The sequence below is a fragment of the Natator depressus genome, chromosome 16 (assembly GCF_965152275.1).
Source record: "Natator depressus isolate rNatDep1 chromosome 16, rNatDep2.hap1, whole genome shotgun sequence".
Classification (NCBI taxonomy): domain Eukaryota; kingdom Metazoa; phylum Chordata; order Testudines; family Cheloniidae; genus Natator; species Natator depressus.
The window spans coordinates 20,541,485-20,558,401 of NC_134249.1; the positions used below are offsets into that span (position 1 = coordinate 20,541,485).

The 16,917-nt window shown below is 47.7% G+C and overlaps 2 protein-coding genes across 2 annotated transcripts in view; one reads left to right on the forward strand and one right to left on the reverse strand.

The window, feature by feature from the left end:
- The window catches only part of GPSM1 (G protein signaling modulator 1), a 167,762-nt gene extending 158,075 nt beyond the window's left edge, over positions 1 to 9,687 (reverse strand). Inside the window, exons 1-2 of the mRNA XM_074973777.1 lie at positions 9,582 to 9,687; positions 3,744 to 3,810 (exon numbers count right to left, since the gene is read on the reverse strand). Of these exons, the coding sequence (XP_074829878.1) occupies positions 3,744 to 3,810; positions 9,582 to 9,672 (158 nt within the window). The 5' untranslated portion in view covers positions 9,673 to 9,687. The remainder of the gene's footprint in view (positions 1 to 3,743; positions 3,811 to 9,581) is intronic.
- The window catches only part of CCDC187 (coiled-coil domain containing 187), a 68,965-nt gene continuing 59,119 nt past the window's right edge, over positions 7,072 to 16,917 (forward strand). Inside the window, exons 1-7 of the mRNA XM_074973784.1 lie at positions 7,072 to 7,119; positions 7,906 to 7,990; positions 8,801 to 8,844; positions 9,809 to 9,902; positions 12,158 to 12,227; positions 13,049 to 13,677; positions 15,714 to 15,833. Of these exons, the coding sequence (XP_074829885.1) occupies positions 7,099 to 7,119; positions 7,906 to 7,990; positions 8,801 to 8,844; positions 9,809 to 9,902; positions 12,158 to 12,227; positions 13,049 to 13,677; positions 15,714 to 15,833 (1,063 nt within the window). The 5' untranslated portion in view covers positions 7,072 to 7,098. The remainder of the gene's footprint in view (positions 7,120 to 7,905; positions 7,991 to 8,800; positions 8,845 to 9,808; positions 9,903 to 12,157; positions 12,228 to 13,048; positions 13,678 to 15,713; positions 15,834 to 16,917) is intronic.

The following is a 16,917-nucleotide window of genomic DNA, read 5'->3' on the forward strand; positions in this document are numbered from 1 at the left end:
CAGACCAACCAAAAGGAGAGAGTGGAGAGTTTTATCCATATGCAGTAGCCTGAAGCAGCAAGAGCTGCAAGTTTCATATTCTGTCGCCATCTCTGCTTACAATCCCTGGAATTTATTGCTAGAACTATGCAAATCAGCTGCTTCGGATCACACAGGCCTAGGACAACTTTCCCCTTTTGTTCACAGACATGCACATCTCCTGAATTTGGCCATGTACTGTGGGTTATTGGTTTCATTTCCCAATCAGCGGCAACGTGCTCTAAGAGAAGACAAAGACAGAGCCAAGCTTGCAGTTTGAACAAACTCAGAAGACACTGCCTCACAAATATTTAGCCGTAATGCAACCCAAAGATCATGGAGTTATAGAAATACTATAGGAATGCCTAGGTCAATGCTTTATTGTGCTAGTCCCCGCACACACACAAAGTACGGGCCAGGGACACTCTATGCCACGATGAGCTTATAGTCTAAATAGAGAAGACAGATAAAGGAAGGATAACCCTCCTCATTTCAGAGATGGGGAACTAAGGCACAGAGAGATTAAGTGACTAGCCCAAGGTCTCACAGGGAGTCTGTGGCAGAGCTGGGGCTAGAACCCAGATCTCCCGAGTCCAGCCCTTCCTCTCAGACCTTCACATTCTGCAGGAAGGAAAGGACTACACAGGCACTGACCGAAATGGTAGCTAGCAAGAGCTGCTGAATTGCTCATTTGGATCAGAGAATGGCAACATTCATTTTGTGGGCTAATGCCATTGAGTGTGGTATCCTGCGAATCTCTCAGCAGGTCCATAGCTGCAAAAAACTTGCAGTGATCTTCCGCCTTAAAATGGCTATTCTCTGCTTTATGGCCCACATACCCCACATCCCACCCGACACTCCAGGCCAGCGGCATTGAAATCAATGGGGGCTGCATTGACTGTTGGGGGGGGATTTGGGTTTTGATGGCTGGTGCAGCATAGTGCTGGATGATCTAAAGCACAGTGGGCCAAATTCTGCCCTGGATGACCTGTGAGCAACGCCTATTGAAGTCAGTGAGGCAAATTCTCCTCTACATCATGGTGGTGCAGACCTAAAGTGCCTTCACTTGAATGGCCGTGCTTCTGCATGGCAGAGCGGAATCTGGCTCACCGACTTGGGCCTTACGCGCATGCTACCACAGGCAGGATTTGGCCCAGCGTCAGGTGTCACTTCCTCACATCTTGGCAGATTTGTGGTCTAACACTCTGCTGTGCGTAGCACAACACGCTGGGCAAGTGGCCAATCTCTTGGCTTTCCTCTGCACAGCCAGTCTGCCGAGGCTTTGCAGTGCCAAGAGAGATGGGAGCCAAATTTGACACCTGTCCAACCCTAGCACCTTCAGTAGGATTGTGCGGGAGCAGCTGAAGGCACAGCATGGCACGACATGTGTATCCGGGGCTGCCGTTGTGAGCAACGGCTTGAGGTGCAACTGAACAGAAGACGACGGCGGGGGAACATGAGACTTCCCCCTCACTCTTGTAAGATTTCCAAGATTTGGATGTTTTCAACCAAAGTCCTATTTTAACCTCAAGGTTTCCCACTGCTGGTTCCTTCTCCCTTCCCAGTGCTCAGACCCATTATTACAAGGGCTTTCTGTGAATTACGAGATTGAATTTAAGACTCTTATCACTTACATGCCCTGAGTGGCTGTGGTTCTATTCTTGGCACAGCTTTGCATTCTTAGCACTGGAAAATCTTAAATCAGGCCAAAATTTGGGTTTGGAGCCACTTGAAAAGGGGACTTTTGCTGCTGTGATCTGCAGCTTGGGAATTCCTAGCTCGGTTAGGCTCCAAACCCAAAATAGTTGAAACATTTGAGCCAAGGCTAAGAAGATGTTTACTAGATTGGGGGCAGGGTTGATACTCGCTTTTCAAACCAACTTTTGTACAGACCAAAGGAATCCAGGCACATGAAAGGAGGTTGTTTGTGTCAGTATCTCTCCCTACACTGTATGGACTTTCCAATAATACTGAGTTCTACAGAGTTGGCACGGCCCTTTAAACACATCTGACAGCACTTTCCAACAGGGAAAAAAAACAGAGGAAATAAAACAGAGGCAAGAATCAGGCTCAATGTAAATCTAAAGCTGAAGAAAGAGTACCTCAGCCTGCCCTGGAAAGCAGTCACTGTGGGACAAAGAACGGGATACGAAGCGTCTTATCTGCAGGTCACTCATTGAATTCCACCCCAAAATGGCAGATGTTGATAGTCATTACTGCAGTTGGGTCAGAAGAAGTTTTCCACCCATATTTGGTTGGTTATAGAAATCAATTCACTTCTATTATATTTGCACCGCTTTGTGTTTGCTTCCCATGTGTGCTTGAGCCAATGGATTTATTGGCTGGAAGACCCATGGAAACAGCACGTGTCTTAACCTATATTAGAGGGTATTTGTGGGAAGCCAATTTCAAGTTCACAAATACAAACATTCCACAGGAAACCAGAGTCTAAAAATCATCCAATAAAGAAACAGAAACATTGCCAGATGATCGGAGTCCAATCATCCCCGATTGGAATCAAGCTCCCCTGTCAATTTGTTGGAACCATCTGTTGTGTCTTGTCACACTTAGAATGTAAAATCTTCTGAGCGGGGACCATGTGTGTACAGCGTCTAGCACAACGGGGATTGGAGCCTGTAAGTGCTACACTGTGATACACATCATTAAGAGCCATCATCAAAACTAAAACACACAGCTCAGATTTCAACTACTCTCAAGAAACTGCTGGCTAGACGTCTGCAGATCCAAGAATTAGACATGGAAAGAACTGAATAACGTCAAACAAATTAACCTCAGAAAAATCTGAAGCTGTCACTTGTGGACAGTCTGCAGACAGAAAGAGAATGAACTCAGCTCAGCAGATGAGTTATTCACTGTGAAGTGTTTATACCTCTCTGGTCAGAACCATCTGAGGCGCTGTGAAATGAGTGGCTGCATCTCAGTCCAATGCCTGGGAATCTCTTTTACAAACCAGTCACAACCAATGGCTGGTCCCCCATCGTGACAGTCTCAGAGGACAGGCAGAAGTGAACTGTCCTCTCTTCAGAGCAGAGGGGATACACACGGGGGCGGAGGGGGGTGTGTGGCAGTGCAAGGGGGTACAATTAGTGACCATTCAGTACCTGGCCTGTGGCTAGCTAGAGAACTCTATTCTCCTGTGTTCTCTTGGCACATTCATCAATCCAGGAGGAAGGCACTGGAAAGGGATGTTCTCTACAACTTTCCCTGCTCCTTCATCCATGCATGCATCTGGGCAGAGTTCCTCTGGGCGGTGCCCATTGATTTCCTCATCTCTTTCTTAGGGCAAGGGGCATTTTCCAGGGTTGTCTGTTCAGTGTCTCCCTGGGATTTCTTGTTTTAACCCTTTGACCTGCAAGCCCCATCCCTATGTTCCATTTATTGTCCCCTGTAATCACTTACATTCTGGGTTCTGTAGCCACTCGCTCATCTGGGGGAGCAGGCCTTTTACTGTTCTGGGGGCTCCCCCCTCCCGCTTCCCAGGATTCAGGTAGGTCAGTGCCTTTCCTGAGCACTGAATTTGCACCATCGTAATAAAATGAGCAAAAATGGTGTGTGTAGGGATGGAGCATTACACCAGGGGAATGAGTTAAGAGCTCCCAGTTACAGGTTCTTAAATCTGGGACTAGACAATCCAAATCCAGCCAGCAACCTAGATCTCACAGTGAAGACTAAAGACCTCATCAGCCCCTAAACTGCTCTCTTACCTTTCTTTCTGCAGGCTGAGTGCGCCATCTGCTGTTTGCCGAACAATGGCTGTTCCCTCCCTTTGGTCTGAAATGCCAGAGAGATTTTAAAAGATAGATCCGACAGTCCCCCAAAAGCGGAGTACTACCAGTGGCAAGCGTTCCAACATAGAATCATAGAATCATAGAATATCAGGGTTGGAAGGGACCCAAGAAGGTCATCTAGTCCAACCCCCTGCTCAAAGCAGGACCAATTCCCAGTTAAATCATCCCAGCCAGGGCTTTGTCAAGCCTGACCTTAAAAACCTCTAAGGAAGGAGATTCTACCACCTTCCTAGGTAACGCATTCCAGTGTTTCACCACCCTCTTAGTGAAAAAGTTTTTCCTAATATCCAATCTAAACCTCCCCCATTGCAACTTGAGACCATTACTCCTCGTTCTGTCATCTGCTACCATTGAGAACAGTCTAGAGCCATCCTCTTTGGAACCCCCTTTCAGGTAGTTGAAAGCAGCTATCAAATCCCCCCTCATTCTTCTCTTCTGCAGACTAAACAATCCCAGCTCCCTCAGCCTCTCTTCATAAGTCATGTGCTCTAGACCCCTAATCATTTTTGTTGCCCTTCGCTGGACTCTCTCCAATTTATCCACATCCTTCTTGTAGTGTGGGGCCCAAAACTGGACACAGTACTCCAGATGAGGCCTCACCAGTGTCGAATAGAGGGGAACGATCACATCCCTCGATCTGCTCGCTATGCCCCTACTTATACATCCCAAAATGCCATTGGCCTTCTTGGCAACAAGGGCACACTGTTGACTCATATCCAGCTTCTCGTCCACTGTCACCCCTAGGTCCTTTTCCGCAGAACTGCTGCCTAGCCATTCGGTCCCTAGTCTGTAGCGGTGCATTGGATTCTTCCATCCTAAGTGCAGGACCCTGCACTTATCCTTATTGAACCTCATCAGATTTCTTTTGGCCCAATCCTCCAATTTGTCTAGGTCCTTCTGTATCCTATCCCTCCCCTCCAGCGTATCTACCACTCCTCCCAGTTTAGTATCATCTGCAAATTTGCTGAGAGTGCAATCCACACCATCCTCCAGATCATTTATGAAGATATTGAACAAAACCGGCCCCAGGACCGACCCCTGGGGCACTCCACTTGACACCGGCTGCCAACTAGACATGGAGCCATTGATCACTACCCGTTGAGCCCGACAATCTAGCCAGCTTTCTACCCACCTTATAGTGCATTCATCTAGCCCATACTTCCTTAACTTGCTGACAAGAATACTGTGGGAGACCGTGTCAAAAGCTTGCTAAAGTCAAGAAACAATACATCCACTGCTTTCCCTTCATCCACAGAACCAGTAATCTCATCATAAAAGGCGATTAGATTAGTCAGGCATGACCTTCCCTTGGTGAATCCATGCTGACTGTTCCTGATCACTTTCCTCTCATGTAAGTGCTTCAGGATTGATTCTTTGAGGACCTGCTCCATGATTTTTCCAGGGACTGAGGTGAGGCTGACTGGCCTGTAGTTCCCAGGATCCTCCTTCTTCCCTTTTTTAAAGATTGGCACTACATTAGCCTTTTTCCAGTCATCCGGGACTTCCCCCGTTCGCCACGAGTTTTCAAAGATAATGGCCAAGGGCTCTGCAATCACAGCCGCCAATTCCTTCAGCACTCTCGGATGCAACTCGTCCGGCCCCATGGACTTGTGCACGTCCAGCTTTTCTAAATAGTCCCTAACCACCTCTATCTCCACAGAGGGCTGGCCATCTCTTTCCCATTCTGTGATGCCCAGCGCAGCAGTCTGGGAGCTGACCTCGTTAGTGAAAACAGAGGCAAAAAAAGCATTGAGTACATTAGCTTTTTCCACATCCTCTGTCACTAGGTTGCCTCCCTCATTCAGTAAGGGGCCCACACTTTCCTTGCCTTTCTTCTTGTTGCCAACATACCTGAAGAAACCCTTCTTGTTACTCTTGACATCTCTTGCTAGCTGCAGCTCCAGGTGCGATTTGGCCCTCCTGATATCTTTCCTACATGCCCGAGCAATATTTTTATACTCTTCCCTGGTCATATGTCCAACCTTCCACTTCTTGTAAGCTTCTTTTTTATGGTGCCAGGCCTCCCAGAAATCATGGCATTGGCTTAAAATCATGATAAGTAAATTTGGGAGTCTCTTTGCCTACTAATTTCTGTGTTTTGAGGGTGCAGTCATGGCTCAGTAGCCATATGGGCTAGAAACGGACTTTTTGTCCCCTACATAAAAGCTGGGATTCTTACTCCATATTTCTCCAGGAGCTGGGGATTTAAGTTAGACATCAAACATCAAAAGGCTCAGCAGTGCCAACGCTCCTGGTGTGTTGGGACAAACCCTCTCATTCTTGTCACCGAGGAAGGGATCAGAGTTGAGACAGGCCCATAAAAAGAAGCAAAGGAGACGGCTTGATTTGAGATGGGGACTCGTTCCATTACAGCAAGGATTTCTGGGGGCACATGACTCATCCTAGCCGGTGCTTGGGCAAACTCTTCCAGGCTGAGTGTGAGCCCGCCCCCAGTGCGGTATTCTCTGCCAGTCTGAAAGCTCCAGGCCTTCTGCCCATCTTGGGCCCTGAATTCCTGATTACCTCACATTAGTGAATCATGGATACATAGGGCTGGAAGGGATCTTGAGAAGTCATCAAGTCCAGCCCCCTGCGCTAAGGCAGGGCCAAGTAAACCTAGACCATCCCTGACAGGGGTTTGTCCAGCCTGATCCTAAAAACCTCCAGTGATGAGGATTCTAGGTCTCACCAGTGCCGAGGGACAGTTACCACCAATGTCTTACATGCAACCCTCCTGCTAGTACACCCCAGAATGACGTCAGACTTTTCTGCATCTGCATCAAATTGACGACTCATATTCAGTTTGTGATTCACTATCACCCCCAGATCCTTCTCAGCCGTACTATCACCTCGCCAGCCATTCCATTTTGTAGTTGTGTGTAGATTGTTCCTTCCTAAGTGGTGTAGTGGGCAGGGGCTGGGCGCTCACCAGCAGGGTGCCAGTCTTTGTGGGTGGATAACGATTTCTAAAGAAAAGCCCTTGGCATCCTGCCACATATTTGCAAGCTGAGATGTGCTTTCAGGCCGCTCTGTAGTCAATGAATAGCTTTGCTGTTTGTTCTCTTGTAGTCCCCTAGCAGCCTTGCATTGTGCTGTCACTGCTGTTCACCCACCAAAGAGAGTTCAAACAAAGGTGTGTGCACTGGGATCCTGCTGCTCTGTCTCTCCCGCCCCTTGTGGCGCCCACACAGGAGGGGCCAGGGGTGGGACTTGGATTTCATTTGTCCAGTTTACCTTTCCTTTCAGCTTTACACATCAAGTGGCTGGCTGGATGAAGGCAGAATGGCAGCAGGTTAGCTCGGCAGCTGGGGGACAGGCAGGGGAGGAGCAGCTAGAAAAGATGACTCAGGGGCTTTTCGGGGGCTTTTTCTCCCAAGCCCACTGGGAGTGGGGTGCTGGGGTTAATCAGTCTGGAGAGATGAACAATCTCTAAAGTGCTTCTGTGAATGGCTGGAGAGAAATGGTGCATTTGGGATGTAATCTCGGCAACCACAAAGATCCCACTGGCCATGGAGCTGTTAAAAGCATGAATGATGTTACTATAGGCAAGTAAGGTATCAGACTGGTTAACTGGGGACTGGTTGGGTAGATCTGAGGAGGGGAATTAAGTCCCTTAGTGCCACTGCTTTGGAATGGTGGCATAATCTAGTGACTAAAGCAAGTAAGTGGGACACCTGGTTTCTAATGCATCCGATGAAGTGAGCTGTAGCTCACGAAAGCTTATGCTCAAATAAATTGGTTAGTCTCTAAGGTGCCACAAGTACTCCTTTTCTTTTTGTGAATACAGACTAACACGGCTGTTACTCTGAAACCTGACCATCCATGGTATCTGGAGTCATTTACCCTCTGTACCCCACCTGTGAAATGGGGACACTTGAATCCCTCACGAGGCATTGAGAAGATTAATGAAAATAGTCATTTGCAAACACCGCAGAGGTCTTCAATGTGCTCTTTAAATACTAAGTGTTGTTACTGATGGTCAGCATTTGTAAACAAGGGAAAACTGTTAAGCATATCCAAAGCATAGAAGTGTGATCAATTGTCACCAATAAGTAGCACATTCTTGTGAATGTTCCAGAGGTGGACGCCAGCTAATCAAACTTGCAGCATGGCTTTAAAAGTGGACTGCAGAGTTGCAGCTGAAGAATCAACCCCGCTAGCAGGTAATTGGCTTACAAATTTCCAGTGCCTGTATAGGGTAACAGTGAAAGATAGGTCTATTTTTATTTTAAACCAAAGATTTTTACTTAAAAGAAGCCTGTGGTGTGTAGTTACCATCACTAAATATTTACAAGATGAAGACAGAGATTGGGTGACAAAAATAGAATCACTTTTTATAAATCCTTCTTACCGTTTCACCCTCTCCATCGAGGTTGTGTCTTCAATGCAAAAAGATAGGTGTGTTTTTATACTGAGATCACTAGGATTTTACACTGGGATAGTGGAGTCAAGGCACTGAAGTTTTTACCTTGATGTAACTAGCCAAGGTCAGCCCCAAGCGTACGTGTGGTTGGGAGGGAAGGGGTAGAATATTGACCTTACTTCAACACAGGTTTTTTTTAAAATTGATGTACTTTTTTGATAAGTAGATGCTGGGCCTGATCTTGCAAACCTGCTTTCACACAGGTAGCCCAATGGGCATCAAAGTTAAGTTCAATCCAGCAGGAATAAGGGTGGCAAATCCAGCTCAGTTTTTACGCAGCCAAAATTCCCCATGGACATGGGTGGAAGTTTTGCTGAGGAAGCATTTCGCAAGCTGGCCCAGTGAGCATCAGCTTTTTAAAAAAAAAAAAAAAAAAAGACAACCCAGCAGCTACCATTATCCTATATGCACCAAGGGCACAATTCAGCGATTCAAGAATTCTACAGATGCAACAGTCAGTCTTAAACTGCACTTGAGGGGAGACGAGCTCTTTCATGGACAGGTATTCCCGTGTGCTGTCACATCACTGGTATCTTTATTCTTTCCCCAGACGTGGCCTTGGCGTGGAAGAGTCTTCACAAAGCCAAAGAAGTGGTAAGTGAGGTTTGTAGAACTCTGACTCTTAAGGAAAGCGCCTCTGGTTACGTGAAGTTTTGCCTGAATGATGGCTGAAATCCTGACCCCACTGACTTCACCCTATATCTCCAGCTCTGTCCTCTTTTGCTATTATGGCAATAATCAGAGGCGACATGTGGGGGAGAGTGGGTGCATACATATGGGTCACGTGCCTCCCCCAGAATTGCTGCTTGGCTTCCCTGAGCACGCTCAGTAACATCTACTGAAGCCACTGCCCTCACTCTGCCCCCCACACTATCAGCAGGTACAGGTCATCTGCCAGGGTTGCCAATTTTGGTTGGACGCATTCCTGGAGGTTTCATTACACGACATACTCTTTAATTAAAGATTAATCTTTAATTCCTGGAGACTCCAGGGCAATCCTGGAGGCTTGGCAACCTGACTCGTCTCTGGCAATAGTGAAGCATGATATTAATAGGGTAGGCCCAGATCCTGCATGCACTTCTGCATCTGTTTAACTCTAGTGCCATTGACTTCTGAGACTACTCTCACCTGAGTAAAGTTACACACACGGATAAGTGTTTGCAGCATCACTGGTATCACATGTCTGCCATAGGGCTATTCCTGGTTCACACAAAGCTGGATCAGAACTGGGTTTAGCATTATACCCAGATGTAGAGACACTTTCCTTAACCTATGTATTAGATAATTTTAACATTGGCTTTAATACATTTTTAAAAATCTATTAGGCTTACCAGCGTAGATAATGGAGAGAGTTGTTTGTCGTCTCTTATCTTTCCAGTCAACTGCATTCCTTCCAACTGTAGAAAATACCAAAGGTAACATGCCTAGACATGCCAGTGTTTATGCACAGAGTAGCCGGGAGGAAAAAATTAATCAGAGAAGCAACATATACCAGCAAAAGGCAACCAGAAAAATACATCCTATGTCCCTTTTGAAAGGGAAATTTGCCTTTTTACAGTTACAGAGGATTGAAAACAAATTTGACCACGAAGATTGGAATTATGCCAAAGATCAGAAAGCCAGGAAAAAGCTACAATGTGAAAGGAGCCCCGGTGAGTTCTGATTTACTGGAGAAACAATGCTGGGATTGATTGGCTGATTGTCTGCAGTAGAGAGGGGAAAACAAAGGGGAAAGCTACACAGCTCTTAATGAGAAAGAACTAACTGGGGGGGGCTGTAACTAAGGAGGAGAAATCCTAGTGGATGTAACGTATAGGGAATCTGTGGAGGTAAGGCACAGGCGGGCAGCATGGTGTTAATCTCAAACAGCAATATCAAGATAAAAACAACCCATGACTCGTCTCCATTAGGATTTTAGAGCTGGACAGTTATCTCTGTGTCAATACACACTTTTATTGCAGCAAAGAGCCTTTAAAATCATTCTCTAAAAGCCAAAAGAGGCTAAGAAAGGAAGCAGGGAGTTTCACCAGATCACTGATAAAAACAAAAAGTGACAAGAACTCAGTTTGTTGGTTTTCTTTTCACATTCACAACTGTGAGCTTATTGGCAGCAAAACATTGAAGCTGCTGACTCTCTTGTATTTAGGGGTGCTATTTCTTCCCAAAGCACCAGGGCACTGCACCATTCTCAAGGTAACAGCTTAATTCCTAGGCTCTTGTCTTGTTAATGGGAAAAGCAAGAGAGGCATATGGAGCCGATCTGTTCCAACGGAATGGATGCTTTGCCTTGCTGACTGCTTTTGAAGAGGAATTGCCTTTCTTTCCCAACAAGAGTTACCATTAGACAGGGGAAATGAGGATTCAGATTCAGTCCTGGGGTTTAACGGACGCCAAGGTTCTCAGACTTTCCATCACTGGCTGCAGCATTAAAGCCCAGAAGTTCACTGAACACAGTGTGACAGCAATGGAGGGCAAGATCCACGCTCCATTGAAACAAGCGGAACAGTCCTCCTCCCTAAGGCCCAGATTCTGCATTCGGATCTACGACGTCAGACCCTACTCCACACAGAGCCCTGCTGATGTCAATGGGCTTCACATGGACCCCTCTGCGCTGATCTAGGGGACTGAGAAAGATCACAAAGAAAGGCTTAGTCGGGATGGGAGAGGAGGGTGAACTAGGGGCACAAACGTTCCCTACAGCAGATTATATACCCGAGTCAAAACCCAGTAAACCCAATGGGCACCTTTCCGTACAGTCCAGTGAGCTCATTCTCAGGCTCTGTGTTGCTTGGGGCTGGGGAACACTTTTGAGTGTATTAGCTGCCCTCCTTTGCATAGCCCTAGACCAGAGCCCTGCCCAGCTGCCACGCAGGTGCAGAGGTGACCCCAGAAATCTTTCCCACAGTACACACCATTAATCCTTGTACAGCCATCCCTGCTGCAGCCGCTGGCCCCAGGGCCTTGCCTGCCAAGTCCGTCCCATGCTCAGATCCTGCCTTTGAGCTCGGCCTGCCCAGGTGCTGTGTCACTCCCCATCCATCAGAGGGGACGTAGGCTGCTGGAAGCGGGGCAAGGCTCAGCAGGCCCCCGGGGGGAGCCCTGAAGCAGGAGCTGGTCCCACAGCAGTGGCTTGGAGCAGAAGCACCAGCCCCCCCACTGCCCAGTGTGTTCGCTCAGATTTGGCCCTGCAGCCCCTCTGTCGTGATGGCAGGAGCCTGAGTGGGCAGTGGGGTGGCCAAGGCTGTTCTTCCTTGCCGCTGCCAGTGCTACACACTGTGTGTAAGGTGCACACCGCTGCAGTGCTACGGCGCAGGCGCTGTAAAAGGAGGAGACTGTGTGCGCTCTGTGGAGCCCTTTTAGTTTCCTGTTTGTACAGCGCCTAGCACAGTGAGGCTCTGCTCTGTGAACGGGGTCTCTAGGCACTACCATGGTACAAACAATGAGCAGTGATGCATGCTCTCCCACTCCCACCCCACTGCGCCCGCCATCTATTTCAGGGGTTCACCATTTCACCCTCATTTTGTGGCAGTTGCTCCTGGAAGCCTAGAAAGAGTTGACACCACACACACTAAGTGCTACCAACACTGAAACAAAAGTTCTGAGTAGTGCAGGAGAGAGATTGAGGCCATTATTTGCCAAAACACCAAAGAGCAAACTGACTCGTGCAAACCCAGAAACAGCCCTGTCCAGAACCACAAAGGCTGGGCCAAGTCAAGACTGGCCCATTCCAGGGATTTGCTACTGTGTACTATTCCTCACAGATTAAACTGTATTGGTGTGTTTAAAGGGCCAGATCTGGTCTCGACAGACCTCCCACTAAAGCCTATTGTGCTCTCTTCAGCCAAACTTAAATATTAATTCAAGAAAAACTTCAGACTCTCACTGATTTGGTTGTGTTGTGCTATAGACAGTAACAGAGGCCAAGAGGAAACCGTTTCAAATGAAATCAAGACTGGGGAGAGCTGTCTATCCTGCAGGTAAATTACACCCAATATCTGCTTCTCAGGCTGGGAGTGGCTAATTAGTACAGATTTTGAAAGTGCTTTTAGGTCCTTGGATGCAGACACCCATAAACAGCAAAAGTCTCTTAAGCTCAAAACTTTGTGGGTTTTTTTTAAAAGAACTAAAGCTACTAAATTGTTTCACCCTAGGAAATCTCACCAGCAAGGCCAGTGGTATGCTGAGCCAGCGTGCGGATTTACTAGTTAATCTTCCTGATGAGCCTACCTGAATAATTTAACCAGAGTTTATAATAACCCCACCCTTCCTCTGTCTTTTTTTTTTTTTTTTGGTAGATTCTCCCACTGCTCCTTGCTTTCTTTAATTTGCAAATATTGAACTTAGCAATAGATATGGCTCCTTGCAGGAGAAGGCAGTAGTGCATAACTGTTCAGTGTGTCAGAGACCCAACACTGCTCATAGGTAACAGGGAAATTCCCCTTTTTCTCAAGTGGTAGGGATTTGTGCACTGGATTAGGAGGACTGGGTATTCTCGCCGTTGTCACTATGAAGTGAGTGAGTGTTGCCAAGAGGTCAGAGCAGTGATCTCTGGGATTCTAATGCTGGCTTTGCCACAAAACTTGCTGTGTGATCTTGGGCAAGTCCTGATCTGCTGTGCCTCAGTTTCCCCCTCTGTTATATGGATAAATGAGGATTGTTGTGTGGCTCTGAGATCCTCCACCAGAGGCGGGTGATAGAAACTCAAATTAGTGTTGAAGTAAGAAACGTAATTAGCCGTTTGATCATTCAATTCCCCAGAGTTCAGTGCATTCAGGCTCTTTTTCTTCTCTCAAAACAGGGAAAATTGTGCAAGTGTTTCTCCTGCTTGGCCAGAGAACCAGTCCTTTGAGAGCCAGGCTGCGAGGAATGGATCAGCCAGAACGATGCATCTGCCTTGCAGCAGGGAGCCAACCTCTGCAACCTGCAGCCCCGGCAGAATGGAAGCCCAAGGTGGCAGAGCTGAAGCTGGCACTCAATCTACTCCAGAGACTCTAAGCGTACTGACAAGCAGGGGCAGTTTTAGTGACCAGATAAACACAGGCAAGACGAGCCCCACAGAACAGGTGGAGGGAGCTCACTGCTCCCCACAGCATCTGCCCTCTTCCCCGGAGGACAGCAAGCAAGCTGCCCCCTGTGCAGTCTGGAGCCACACTCCCATGCGCCCGTCAGTCCCGCCTGTCACGTGCTCCCTTTCTCCCTGCAATAGTCCCATTGCTCAGAAGCAGCAGGGACTGAGGAGACGATCACCCGACAACAAACTAGAGCGACTCAGAGAGAGAATTCGGGAGCAGAAGCAGCGACACCAACGTCTGGTTCAGGAAGAGAAGCCGCCCAGTGCCAGCTACGCCAGGGAACTACTGCATCTAGGGCCCCTGAAGAGGAAGGTTCGCAAAGTGGCCTTTGCTCCTCCAGCCCCAGTTTACAGAGGTCAGTGCCAGTCTGGTGCCGACTGAGTGCTGCCGAAGAAGAGGCCGGGGCTGTGCAGAGCGGCAGCCTGCAAGGCCCAGCACCTGCTAGGATAGAAGCTCCCTGCTTCCCAGCGCTGGGAATGGGGGTGGGGCCTGTGATACCAGACTTTAGAACAGGGATGGTGACCAAAAAGGTCAATTCGTGGTGGTGTTTTATATTGTCATTGCTTTTTCTCTCTCCCCTTGAGCCCTGCGCTTTTGGACTCCTGGTAACGAAGGTTTACAGACCTTACAGGCATAGGGATCCAAGAAATGGACTCAGGAGCAATGACACATTAGTGCTATCTGGATGTGTTCAGGATAACTGCATAGTTAACCCCCTGGCTTCCACATCATCCCATCCGGTCCACATCACACCTTCATGTACTCCATTTTATATACCTTCCTTCCCCTTCTCCCCGCCCCCACTCCCCATCTGAAACCGGCCATCTGCCCATTAATCCACCTGGAAGCTTTGCTTTCCAACATTCCCAAGTCTCTATGTAGCTTTGCGTAGTCATTACTTAAATCAAGAACCTGCCACAAAAATGTTTCCTACTTTCCCCCACAAATACAGAATCCTCCTTCCACCAGCTTCACACACTGTGTCAGTGGAGGGCCACCATTGACTCATCGGTCCTTTGGTTTCAGAGCTCTGCTCGCAGGTAGACATAAGAGAACTTGCTTAGGTAGTTGCCTCTTTTGGGTGGCCTAGGGGATAGAGTATTGGAAAGGGACTCAGGAGAGCTGGATTCTATTCCTGGGTGACTGCTTTACTGGGTGACCTGGAACAAGTCACTTCCCTGCCCCTCAGTTTCCCTGTCTGTAAAATGGGAATAATGATACTGACTTCCCGTGTGAAGTGTTTTAAGATCTATGGATGATGAGTGCTAGACATGAGCTAGGTGTTACTAAGAAATAATAGAGGAAGGGTCAGTCCATTTTATTGTTCTTTTGACTTGTCAGCATGGAGGATCCACTCTACCTTCCCTGCGAATGATATCAATCTTTGTCAGAGAAAAACCATGGCAAGAGACTCCTGCCGTGCATGAGAATTGGCAGCACAGCAGTGTGGAGGGGGCATCACAAAGGAGTTAAAACAGGAGCTGTGCGGTTCAGAATGCACCGCTGAGGATTTAACAGCTTGTTCAGCGGAACTAGAATGGTTCTGAAAGCAAATTTTAGCCACAAAGCTGGGTACAAGGAAGCCTAACTTGGCCTTAGAGGATTGTACACCGTTAATTGTCACTCTGCTTTGGAGTGATTTAAGAGGTCAGGTTTCTGCAAGTGAATGATGGCCCAGACTCAGCAGCAAGGATGCTTGTGTGTTTAGCTTAGCCTGGCTGCTGTTTCAGATGATGGGGAATATTAAGGTTACATCAGAATATAGAAGACAGGCTGAAACACTAAGCATGTCAACCAGTCTTATTCATACACTAATGCTTTCCAACTGCTAATGGAACCCAGCAATTCATTCAGTTAGTGCACAGGGATAATTGAACAATCATAGGATTTAGAGCCCCAGCCCCATTGACAGTCACTGGTGTTCCCCAAGAGCTTTCCCCAGAAATAGCTATTTACATCGTGATGCTGTTCAGTGGCCTGCATGAAGTGAAATGCTGGGTCTCCGTCCAGTTCCCTGTAGACGGGTATCAGCATCACAAAAACCAAGCCCTGCAACTGACACCAATTGCCCTCTCTGTGGGGAACCTAATCTGTACAGGGGCCAAACTCTGGATCTTTACTGAGCCTGCATTAAACAGAATTTAAACCAGTCCAGACTGATACAGTTTAAAACACAGTTTGATCACTCATTGTTGACAAGACCAAGCGAGATTGAAACTCAGTTGTGAAACCACGTTGCCTTGCCACCCCAGGACCAGGTCAGATATGAGCTGGAACTGGTTTTGATAAGTATGTGTCTACTTTTAACAACTGCATGAACACATCATTACCAGCCAATAGCCCTTGTGTGTCTCACTGTGGAGTGACTCCTTTAATTTTCCATTCCTTTAGGTTTTAGTGCTGTGAAACTGAAGGTTGCTCATTCTTCTGCGGATGAAGAGACTGGACTATCAGAATTTGAAGACGTGGCCACCACCAGACAAACTGGGGATTATAAAAACAAGAGTCCAGGTTAGTGCGGCTAGTAACACAGGGGACTATTTGCTAATGGGGATTTTGCATGCATGAGATATCAGTTCTGCAAATGAAAATTTGGGCTGAATATCCAAAGAACCTTTCCACTAGTCAGAGATAATACTCTTCGCAAAGAAAGTGGTGGAATTCTCCTCTCTCTCTAATTTAAAATTAGAGCAACTGAAGAAGAGAGGAAGGATGGTTCAGTGGTTAGGGCGCCAGTTTGGAGCTCAGATGATGTGGGCTCAATTCTCTGCTCTATCAGAGATTCCTGTGTGACCTTGGACAAGTCACTTAGGGCGGGTCTACACTTAAAACGCTGCAGCGTAGTGCTTTAGTGAAAATGTTACTATACTGAAGGGAGAACTTCTCCCGTCGGCGTAGTTAATCCACCTCCACGAGAGATGGTAGCTGTGTCGATGGGAGCACCTGTCCCGCTGACATAGCGCTGTCTACACCGGGGGTTAAGTCGGTATAACTGCATTGGTCAGGGGGGTGGATTTTTCAGTGTAGACCTAGCTTTAGTCGCTCCATGCCTCAGTTTCCCATCTGTACAATGGGGACAATAGCACAGCCCTACGTCACAGGGGTGTTGCGAGGATAAATACATAGAGCACTGTGAGGTGCTCACTCTAGTCATGGGGGTTGTGGTTGCATGTGCTCACCCGTGGAGCGCCCCCTTGCAGCAGTGTGGGGTATTGCCGCTATCTTCCATGGTTTCCTGCCTGCTGTCAACTCCAGGTCTTCTGTGGTGCAGCCCTGTGACCAAGTTACAAAGCTCAAACCCCTTCTGGGGTCACCCAAACAAGTCCAAATGAATCTGGATAATTCTTCTGCCCCCTTGAGCTACTGAAGTCCTCTCCTTGTACTTGCAAAACCCGTATCTCAGGCCTTCCCTGGCTGGAGCCTACCCTGCCCCTGTAGTGCACTGCCTCCATTATCTTTCTCTGTCCCCTAGCCTTGGGCTCCTTGCAGCTAGAGAAGCCTGTCTCCTCTGCAGTCTCTCCCCTCGCATCGGAGTTCCTTCAGTCTACTTATTGTGGCTTAGTTCTGCCCGGCAGCCAATTGGCTACTCACCTCC